The sequence below is a fragment of the Abramis brama genome (assembly GCF_963993115.1).
Source record: "Abramis brama genome assembly, chromosome: 1".
Lineage (NCBI taxonomy): Eukaryota > Metazoa > Chordata > Actinopteri > Cypriniformes > Leuciscidae > Abramis > Abramis brama.
Window position 1 is genome coordinate 16890690 of NC_139963.1, and position 11394 is coordinate 16902083.

At 37.5% G+C, this 11394-nt stretch overlaps 2 protein-coding genes across 2 annotated transcripts in view; one reads left to right on the forward strand and one right to left on the reverse strand.

The window, feature by feature from the left end:
* The first annotated feature begins 1164 nt into the window (after positions 1–1164).
* On the forward strand, positions 1165–4689 carry noxo1a (NADPH oxidase organizer 1a). The gene is made up of 8 exons (XM_084087844.1): positions 1165–1289; positions 1822–1902; positions 2025–2097; positions 2184–2367; positions 2471–2640; positions 2750–2857; positions 3149–3266; positions 3671–4689. The coding sequence occupies exons 1-8, from the start codon at positions 1224–1226 to the stop codon at positions 4284–4286; spliced, it is 1416 nt and encodes a 471-aa protein (XP_083943970.1). The 5' UTR covers positions 1165–1223; the 3' UTR covers positions 4287–4689.
* A 1482-nt stretch (positions 4690–6171) lies between these two features.
* The window catches only part of tbl3 (transducin beta like 3), a 27320-nt gene continuing 22097 nt past the window's right edge, over positions 6172–11394 (reverse strand). Inside the window, exons 19-23 of the mRNA XM_084130827.1 lie at positions 10472–10575; positions 8787–8858; positions 8541–8699; positions 8347–8440; positions 6172–6749 (exon numbers count right to left, since the gene is read on the reverse strand). Of these exons, the coding sequence (XP_083986953.1) occupies positions 6398–6749; positions 8347–8440; positions 8541–8699; positions 8787–8858; positions 10472–10575 (781 nt within the window). The 3' untranslated portion in view covers positions 6172–6397. The remainder of the gene's footprint in view (positions 6750–8346; positions 8441–8540; positions 8700–8786; positions 8859–10471; positions 10576–11394) is intronic.

Here is an 11394-nt window from a genome sequence, read left to right on the forward strand (position 1 = left end):
CCGCTGCGATCAGTGGCGTGGATACTATGTTTGTTAGTGGCTCGCGCACAGTGTTCACTGGGACGCGCGCTTCAATCCGTTGTGGAGAGACTCTCTATTCGTTCCGGTTAAATTACAAAACAAAATGCACACAAACGTGTCCATGCCTGATATACAACCACTGAAAAACATAATCGAGAAAAAAAAAAAAAAAAAAAAAAAATATATATATATATATATGAGTGCGATAAGAACCAAGAACCTCTGACACGCTGGGCGAAAATTCTGCCCCTGGACCATTTAATTACACGCTTAAAATAGTCGGATCAACATATAATAGGCCTCATTAAACAACTAATTAAACCCAATCACTGTACTAAATCGATTGCTGGACATCGTAATGTAATGTTATTGTACATACATCTGTTTTATGATTTAGCATTGAGTTACCCCCCCTCCCCCCACCTGTCCCACCCACTTTTTAAAACAAAGTTACGCCACTGATGGAGATATGTTTGCAGCCTACACTGATTTAGAAAACACTAGTTTATTAATAAACAATTAAAATGCTTCGTTATTTTTTCAGACATATTTATTATCACTGGTCTACTTTTGCCGGTGCTTTGCGGCCAGATTTATGAGCTTGAGCGCCGAAAAAGCTATTCCTCCATGATGCACCCAAGATTTAATTAAACATGCGATTAGTATAATTGCTTAAATAAATGACTACTAGTCGACTAGAAAAATCATTAGTCTATGGCAACTCTGATCAATAGCCTGCATTTACTGTACTAGTTGACATTATTTAATTAGTAATTAGTATCCAGCTCTTTACATTAAATTAGTTGAGTTAGCATAATTAATGAACTAATAAAATAATAAATAAAGTTTAAATTAAGATGCTAACCATATATTTCTATGTATTGCATTGCTTATTCAACCACGCAAAGGACTGTTTTTAATGTGTCAAAAATGGTGTAATCTTGAAGATTTTTGTATTGTATTGTATTGTATCGTATCTTCTGTTATAAAGACGAACATGCTCTTTCCAATAAATATTGTTGATGTAATATCGGACTCTCCGGTTTGTGAAATTGCAGCGGGAGCGCGCGCGCGCGCCGCCCATGTTCCCGCCTCTGACTGGAGATGTGATAAATAGAAAGAGAGCAGCAGTCAGTCAAACAAACATCAGAGCAAGAGCTGCAGACAACACATCTACTACAGCAGCCTTTTACCTGATCAGTATGGAGGAGCAAAGATATCCTGTCAATATTCAGCTTGTTGGAGTGATGCAAAAAGAAGAAGCGAAAGTAAGACTTGTTAATTTTTACATTTTGCATGCATTATTAAAAAGCTACATTACCGTTGTTTTGAATGAAAGTCTCGATGATGTTTGAGAATGTTCCAACATATTTCAATTTTACATATTATTAAAATTGATCAGTATCGTGTAATTAATTGATTTAATAATATAAGTAAATACTGGAGTAATAATAACATAACAGCTCCATGAAACATTTAAAAGTAATTCACACTGTAAAACATTTTTTTGTCAGTTAACATAAAATAATATGCTTCAAGCGGTAGCTAGTTAACTTTTTTTTCTTTAAATAAAAATAAAGGCTATGATAACATGATTTATTAAAACTGGAATATGTTATTTTGAAGGGTCACATCAGATATAAATAGGGATAGACTATCTTATGTATAGGTAATTCATTCAGTAGGCCTACTTACCTAACTAAATACACAATAACATGAAGACTGTAATGTGTAGTGAGAGCTTTGATGTAAAGAGAAGCACTGAAATTCGTCTAATCACATTCTTCCCATTCTTCCCAGTTGTACATGACCACCGTTCTCTGGTCAGATCAAAATGAGATCACTGTGTACAGATCGCTTGAAGACTTCAAGACACTGCATGTAAGTCTCCTTCATCATTTCATTTGAAAACAATTTATGTGGCCTATTTTACTGTATAAATACTGTATATATGATGTTGACTTCAGTTGAGTAGAATAACATAAGCATGCTTATTTCTGTAGAGACAACTCAAGAAGAAATTCCCTTCTTCAAACCCCATTAAAAGGTCAGGAAGGATTGTTCCCAAGTTCAAAGGTAAATACTCTGCTAGTTTCCCCTTAAAACAATACAAATTCAAGTACTTATTGTTAAGTAATAATACAAAAAAAATGCATTTGCAGCTGCAAGAGTGCGGAAAAACATGCAGAAGCGGAGTGCCAGTAAGTCAATGCTCAGACTGAAGACTCTGGACGAATACTGCAGTGAACTGATGAAGAGCGATCCCCGTATCTGCCAGTGCTCGGAGCTCATCCAGTTCCTGCTTCCCCAATCCCAAGACCTCAGTGCTGACTTTTCAAAAAACAGGTAAGCTAATACTGCAAAACAAGCAAAGCAGAAAATAAATACATATAATAATTTTCAAAACTATAGTATACAGAATATTTAAAGATTCTGTTTTGTTCTGCAGTATTGTGATCATGCCATCCGAGACCACTCAGATGAACAATGGGGTGACCCAACCCTTTGTTACTGAAACATACCGCTGCGTAGCTACGTTTGAGACCAAGGACACCAAGAATCAGCCCTTCAAGGTTGAAGTGGATGAGATTGTGGATGTGCTCATTAAAGACCAAAACGGTGAGAACTCATTTGGCCGGACTACACAGACAGCATCTAGAAGCAGGGAGCCTCTAAGAACACTCTTCATTGTTTGCTGACCTTGTTGTTTTTGACCTTTTCTTGTCAGGATGGTGGCTGGTGGAGAATGAAGCCAAACGTCTCGCCTGGTTTCCTGCTCCGTATCTACAGAGAGCTGAGATGGCTGATGACGGTCCTGATGTGATGGATGACGGAAGTAAGAAATGGTTTAGTGGTTTCTAGTGTGTTCTGTGTACATTGATCTGGAAATAAAACCGGTTTGGCCGCAGTGTGGATGTTTCACATTCTTCTGTTTGCTCTGAATCATCCTTTCTTTGGAAACCACAGTTTATGTAACCTAATTATGCTTATACCATTAAGTTTCACTGAAAATGAATGAATTGTGGTCACTTGCTTGTTGCAAATCACTGGGAATGCATATTTAAATCAAAACTAGCAGCCTAAAACAGCGTTCTTTAACAAATCTTATTATGTTTCCCTTCTTCAGGTGTTTTCTATGTTGCTGCCAAAACTTACAAAGCCATTAACAGTGATGAAATATCAGTCGAGATTGGGTCTGTGGTGGAGGTGTTACAGAAGTCTGACAATGGCTGGTGGATAGTAAGGTAAATCTCAATATTGTTTACTCCTGAAAATGAGCAGCTGTAACCAGTTGAAATAAACACCAGTCATCTTACGGGAGGGAAACTTGCTTTACATCCTCATTTTTGCGGACTAGTTTGTGCAGACCAGGAGCAGGCAACGTCGATCCTAGAGAGCCGCTGTCCTGCAGAGTTTAGCGCCAACCCTAATCAAACACACCTGAACAAGCTAATCAAGGTTTTCAGGATTACCAAGGCTACAGGCCGTTGAGTATTTTTTTCAGGATTGGAGCTAAACTCTGCAGGACAGTGGCTCTCTAGGACCGACGTTGCCTATGCTTCTTCCTTGTTCACTTCCACTGAATGAAATTGACCTTCCCAGTACCCATTCCTCAACGTTTGACAGCTGTTTTGTCTCTATCCCTCAGGTACAATCGAAAGGCGGGCTTTGTACCATCTATGTACCTGCAACCGTACAATAACCCACGGATTCGCATGATGCCCACTCAGAGGGAGATGACCAGCTCCACTCTTGACTTGGCACAGCTTCAACATACTGGAGACAATTCCCTGAAGGCTTCCGACCGTGGGCTCAGCAGATCCCAGGGCAACCTGCGTCTACCTCTAGGAGGCACCCTGGACCCTAGAGATAAGCTGATGTCACGTTCAATGGGTAGGCTGCCGGACGCTAGTATGACATGGTTGACTCCATCAATCCGAGTGCAGTTTGCAGAGAACGGTCAGCAAAGAAGTCTGAGTGAGGACAGCGAAGAGTTCAGCGACGAAAGCAGCTTCTCCGGCAACGATTCGTTAAATCGTACGGACGCAGAACAGCGTTTCCGCCGGAGTCGCACCCCTACGCTTGACTCTTCTGGCAGCCTGAGCGTTGAAAGTCCCACAGAAGACAAGATGATCAGCAGCCGATCAGACCCTAGTCTCAACAAGATGCCCTCCACCCCCAAGATGCCAGCCAGACCCCAAGCTCAGGAGATACTCAAACGCTGCACCACCGTCACACGCCAAAACCTGCAAAGAACCAGTTAGGTCACCTCACTGCAATGTGTCCAGTACTTTAGGTTACATGTTTGAGGAGAACAAGAGTTACTGTTCATTACCAAAAACACTTGTGTGATAATAATGTGATTACTTGATGGTCAAATTAGAGCTAAGTCTATTTCTTCTTCTTGGAACAGAATATTATGCATGTTACAAATGATAATCTACTAGAGATGCTGCTCTTTGGATCAGGCACAGAAAATGTATTACAATCTTCAACAGAATATTTATCCAAGATTTAGGTCTTTCTTAAGTTTTTGCTCTTCGAAGAAAAAACCTTTCCATAGTGGAAAATATAACTTGTACCTTATATGCATTGCATATCTTGACATATATTATACATTGTACACTCTTGAGAGAATTTAATAAAATGGTTGCCCTAAACACTGGCATTTTTGGAGTTTTATTTTCTGCTTTTCTGCTTTTTATTTTCTGCTTTTCTGCATTGATATCAAATCCTGCTCTTGGAGGACAACCTTCCTGCAGAGTTTAACTCAAATCCTAATTCAATACACGTGAACCGGTTAACCGAGGCGTTCAGGTTTACTTGAACATAACAGGCATGTGTGTTGGAGCAGCGTTGGAACTGAAGTCAGGAGCAGACTTGGCTATTCCTGTTTTAAGTTACATTTAATAATTGCAAGCATATTATTACTATGGTTTTAAATCAGGGGTGTCTACTCCTGGGGCCATTCTTCGTATGTGGATTACTCAGTTATCTGGATTTTACTGTTGATGATTTGACATGATCCATGATTGTTTGGATCTTCTAAGATCATCCTGGAGTTGGGATTAGTTGTGGGGGAGGGTTTAGGATTAATGATGGGGTTAGGATTAGGCAATCAGGTACTGACTTCAACGAGGGGGATAATAATTTGGCAGGGGGTCGAAATTCGGCACAACACCATCATGGCAACAGGTCCGTAACCTCAAACCTGCCCGGGAGGCTTATTTCATGTAAACAGCATTAGACTATCTTTTTAAGCAGAGGTGATATTTAAAGCTTGTCCCAGCCACTGCAGCTTTCTTACAGGAGTACCCTATTGAACTAGGAACAATGATAATTAAAATGGACTGCATTTATATAGTGCTTAGATAAGGTAGGCTACAAAGAACAGACCCTTGTTCTTGGAGGGCAACTAAACTGCAGAATTTAGCTCCAATTTTAATGAAACACACCTGAACGAGCTTTTCAAGGTCTTCAGAAACACTAGAAACGTCCAGGCAAGTGTGTCGGAGCAAGTTGGAGCTCAACTCCTCAGGAGCAGAATTGGACACCCTTGACTTAAACTAAGGAGCTGGCTTCAGTTTTTTGCATGCATATTTAAATAACCAAAGTAAATAACCAAGACATTTAAGCACATACGCACATACATACGCATGTATGTGCTTAAATGTCTTGGTGTATATATATATATATATATATATATGCAAACCTGATTAGATGACAGTCAGGCAGTCAAAGCTGTACAGTGTTTTAATCTGGCACAATGAGATAAAGTGACAAATGAGAAGCTAAATCTTAGTGCAAACCTGTTTTTTTTGTGTTTTTTTTAAGTGTAACATTTTATTTGTTTCTTGGTTTCTGGCATCCTGTAGCCGTGTTTCACAGCGAAATGTCATTGATCCAAAATCCTGATCTGCACAATGGGACAGCATTTTCTGAGTCGCTGCGTTCTCTCAGAGAGAACAGACAAATTACTTGTCTGTGTAAACTTCAAAAAAGTAGAATACTCATATTTTGATTAAATTACTTTTTGCTAAATTATTTTGAATTTGATATGTAAAATTGGCCAAATCATCCTATTAGTGGTTATAATTTGAAAATGTATTCCTATCCTTAAATGTTGCTCATTGACTTAATTCCAACAGAGAGGGTAATAAAATGTATTTTTATTTTCCAAGAGATATGACCATTATTTATTTGAAAGATGACAAAAATACATAAAAAAGTGTTGTGCTGATAAAAACAGGAAGCCCCTGTTTATCAGCAACAATGTGTGGATGAATCAGAATATTCAGAAAGACCAGAAATGGTCCATCAATTCAATATACAGTTCTGAATAAAATGGCTCGTGATTGACAGCTACAGCAGCCAATCATCTTATAGTAGCTGTTTCGCAAAGGGCAGAACCTGTAAATTTCTTGGGAAGAGACTTGGTGGAAATTTCCATGACTTCATCTTCATCTTCACTCTCCTCACTGGACACATGACCTTCCTCTGCGCCTCCATTCACCCCGTTGCGTTTCTTGAGATTCGCATGAGCACTTTTAGACGTGCTGACACCTTCATCAAGAAGCTCCACTCTGCTTTCTGAATCCTCCAAATCTTCCTCTTCCTCTTCCTCTTCCTGCTGAGATGCTTGAGTGTCTGTCATCTCCATTGGTTGCTTGTCTATGATGAATATGGACTGAGGATTGGTGTCCATCTCATCATCCTCCAAGTTCACACTAGAAAAAGAAAAAGACAAAAAAACAGATCAACTGTAAAACATGCTATATTGAATAAACTTTCAAATGTATGACTGGGGGAACCACAACTACACTGCTGTTCAATAGTTTGGTCTCGGTAAGATTTTTTAACTCTTATGCTCACCATGAGTGCATTTGTTTGATCACAAAGACAGTAAAACCAGAAACATCATTACAATTTAAAATAACTGTTTTTTATTATAATATATTTTAAAATCGCATTTATTTCTGTGATGCAAAGCTGAATTTTCAGCATCATTACTCCAGTCTTCAGTGTCACATGATCCTTCAGAAATCATTCTGATATGCTGATTTGATGCTCAAGAAAAATGTCTGATTATTATCAGTGTTGAAAACAGTAAATTTGGTTTGTTTCAGGGTTCTTTGATGAATAGAAAGGGAGCAGAACTGAGTGGGTGTTTTCAGTTCAATCCCTATTAAAAGAGCGACATGCTCATGCAGGGGATTGTGGGATTGTCAGAGAAAGTATTGGCAATTTTTGTCTAAAAGTTGAGATATGCTTTGAGAGGAAACAAAATGCAAATATCTGGCAAAAGACAGCAGGCGACAGCAAGGAAAAACGTGGTAAGATGTTTGACAAGTGAACTTATTAAGAAGTTTAAAGTGTTACCGGAATGTTTAATATTTGTTCAAAGAAAGTCTGGGAGAATGGTGTTGATTTAAACCCCCTTCCTGGAAGATGAAGAATTGAGCAGTCACTCATGTCAGACAACTCACTTCTTTAGAACTGTAATCAGATCACCAAGGAAATAAACAATGTTTCATTGTTTTGCATTACACTTCACTATGATGATGTCTATCTTGAAAAAACTTGCTGACTGAAGAAAACGATTGTCTATTTAGATCTACAGAAGTGCTTTCTATTGAGCTTTGTTTTTCTAAAAATTAGATTGGCTCTTGCTCAGGCAAATCTTGGTGACTGCTCAAGTGTTGGAAGATGTTTGCGAGGCTGTTGCTTACTGGTTTGAATCAGTGAGAATCTAGACAAGTCCCTGTTTTTGGGAGCATTTAAAAAAAAGAAGAAAAAAGAAAAAGAAAAAAGAAAATCTGTTTGCTTAGAAAAGTAAAAGTAAGAGAACAGTTCTTTTCTAACAAGATTGATTATTTTGATAATTCATACCCATGGCACAAACATACAGGACTAGTTTTGCACCAAAGATTAATACCAATATTTAGGGGTCATGAACTGCATTTTTTTTTTAATTCTATATGAATATTTTATGTTCTATGAGGTCCACTTTTTTTTTTATTATCAAAAACCATTGTAATTTAGAACAGGCAATTTTCTATCCTGTTTTTGATAGACAATTGAGCTTGGTTTAAAATATAAGCTTATTTTTGGACTAACAAGGAAGTTTTGAGTTTTTGAGAAACTTGCAGGATATTTATAGTAACAATGCCCTCTTGTATGTCAAAAGATCAAGGAAATTTTGATTTCTCAATTCAGAACTTCTTTAACCTTGAGCACGAGCAATAATACTGATTCTTCCCTAAGCAAACACTACTAATAATTTATTGAATGCACAACCAGGAAGTTTAGGGAACGTGTTTTTACCTCTCTTTGCCACCTGTGATGCGCATTTTCTGCCACATGTAATCCAGAAACATTGAGGCCTGCAGGAGACGGCCAATCCGCTGCATGTGTCTCTCTGCGGGAAACAGGATTCAAATGTATTAGTGGAAAGGTCAGAAAGCACTTTACCACAGAAACACCACGTCCTCATGTGTGGGTTGGTTTGGATAAAACACCTGTGTACGGGATGAGGCCCTCCAGGTGAGTACGAGCCCCCTGGTACTGCAGCATCTCCTCTGGGCTCAGGTGTGTGAGCAGCACCTGCAGGATGGCCTGGGCGTCCAGACAGCTGCGCGAGTTCGTGTTCCACACCACACAGTAGCGCAGCACCGACTCTGAACACAACACACACACTCAGGTAAGGCAGTCACGATGAACCCGATGACCTTCACTAGTGCACTGCACCAACACACGGCGTGTACCTTTCTGATCCTGACGCAGTTTCAGAAGGGTCTTTTCTAGCTCCTGTATCCCATCCTCCTGCTGCCGAATTTCTATGAAAGATTAAAGAAAATAACACAAGATTAATTGTGTGTTTGTGTGTGGGTGGGGGGGGGGGGGGGGGGGTCTTTTGGTACCTCACAGTTCGATTTAAATCGATTCTTGAGGTCACGATTCAATTAAAAATCGATTCTCGATTTTGAATAAAATTTCAATTCAATATATGCAAAGATTTGATTGTAGTTTACTATTTTGTGTTTGACTAATAGGTCTAGAAGAAAGAAATCTCACTGAATTAAAACTTGGAATTTTAGTTTTTTCTTCCCATTTTAGTCAACCTAATATTATAAAACAAATGGAATTTAAGAGAACCTGCAATCATTACACGCACAACTGACAGTCTTCTGTATTAAAGCAAGGCAGCCCTGAGACAAACAGAAAAACTAAACTCCTTGATACAAAAATAAAACAAAACTTTTGCAAATATAAAACTGTTAAAAAAAATGAAAATAAATAAACAATAAAACAAATAAACTAAGCTTCTCAGGTACAGTAGTACTATATATATATATATATATATATATATATATATATATATATATATATACACACATACATACGCTTCTATAATGCTTGAGTTTTTTATATATACACATACATACATACATACATACATACATACATACATATAACACACATATACACATATGTACTGTACATCAAGCATTATAGGAGAAAACTTAGAGTTGCTATCTTGACAAAAGTAGATTGCAAAAAGTATTTAATAAAAGGGGGCAAACGTGTTGTTCCCAACGTGTTTTGGAGAAAAAAACAAACATTTATTTCATAATGTGATTTCCACCCCACTTTAAATTCTTTTACTTCAATGAAAGGTTAGATTTTTGCATTTAAAAAAAATAAAATATCAAAAGGATAAACAATGCAGATTTATTTTTTATATCTTTGATCATATTTACCAAGGGGGTAAATAATTCTGACCAGCACTGTCTATATAGCCCAAATATAAAACTGATGCATCAAATAAATAAAAAAATTATAAATAATAAATAAATAGTGGCATTTAGAGGTTTCTGCCAATGAACCAGTATTACTGAATGGGCTGAGGGTTTAGTGGGTTTGAATCGAAATAATTTGATGAACTTTGATACGTGCGGAGAGCGTTCGCTCAACATCTTTTTTTCTTTTCTTTGATGAATAGAAATGATAGTCAGATCTGCATTTATTTAAAATAGAAATCTTACATAAAAGTGACATAATATGGATTTGGCATTTCTTAGGTTTGACCAGTTCAGCCAAAGAGCAACGCTGGAATTTCTTAAGGATGTGTTGTTGAATACAAGACAATGAGTAATGAGTAATAATACACCAAGCATCATTTACACAATCATAAACCCATCATCAGAAATTATCCAGTGTTTGAGTTACAACATTCAGGAACTAAAGCTCATTCACTTTTTCCAAATAAACCCAGGACAATGAAGTTTTAAATGAAAGCGGTGGAGCTCCTCAGATTCCAGTTAATGGAGTATAAAATGCGGATCTACCAGATGTATTCCTACCAATCAGATTGGCCATTTCAAATAAATGCTTTTGGAAAGTAAAGCAGGCATGTTGACTCAATGCAGGGTAACAAAAGAGAAAGTACCTCTGATGACTCGTAAGGCAGTGTGCGGCTGATCCAGAGAGATAGCGATACCCAGAGCCTTCAGGTACTTCTTTTCATGAAGTAAATTTGACAGTTCCTGCTGCCTAAGAAGATGCCACACAATCTATAAGCACTCAAAAGGATATTTTGTTTTGGAATGACAGACAATAATAATAAGCAGCAATAAGATCCAAAAGAGCTACGTAAAAGCGCTAGTTCATCCAAAAATTTAAATCTTGTCGTCATTTACTCTCCTTCACGTCGTTTATCTCCGAAGCACAAAGATATTTTAGTCAGTCAAACATTAGATGCTTCTTCATTGAAGCTCCATCCAAGCCAAATTTTGATGTTTCAAACAAGTTTTTATGAGGAGATCATAAAAATTAAATCGAGTGGTTTCATCCACTAAAGATTTTGTTCTCGTGCCAAGAAAACAAGTTTGATCTTCCGCTGACCATATTTGATCTGTTCTATATGTTCGCTGATCAATGTTTATATGTGAATAAAATCCTACATTAAATCTGTGTTGCATTAAACTGCTTGATTCATATGGATTACTTTTGCTATGTCTTTATGAACTGTCAAAGTTTTGGTGGAATGGAGAGAAAGAGAGAGAGATAAATCTCTTTTATTTTTGAACATCTCCATCTGTGTTTCGAAGATAAATGGAAATCATGCGGGTCTGGAACGACATGAGGGCGAGTAAATGACAGAATTTTCATTTTTGGATGGACTATATCTTTCATATTAGAAAAAACGCTAATAAATAAAATGAGCAAATCAGAATTGAATCAGTGCTAATCTTTATGTATAAGCTGTCATGTGTAAAGAAATTGATACAGATCAGGTAAACCTATAAAGCGCTTTAAGGGTTTAAGAAACAATGTTTTGTTTCAACAACAGGATTGGTTTTGGCAAGTGAT

Coding starts and splice junctions, on each gene's coding strand:
- noxo1a (XM_084087844.1), top strand. CDS start 1,224: ATGGAGGAGCAAAGATATCCTGTCAATATTCAGCTTGTTGGAGTGATG. Junction 1,903..2,024: donor AAGACTTCAAGACACTGCAT/GTAAGTCTCCTT, acceptor TTATTTCTGTAG/AGACAACTCAAGAAGAAATT. Junction 3,267..3,670: donor AATGGCTGGTGGATAGTAAG/GTAAATCTCAAT, acceptor TCTATCCCTCAG/GTACAATCGAAAGGCGGGCT.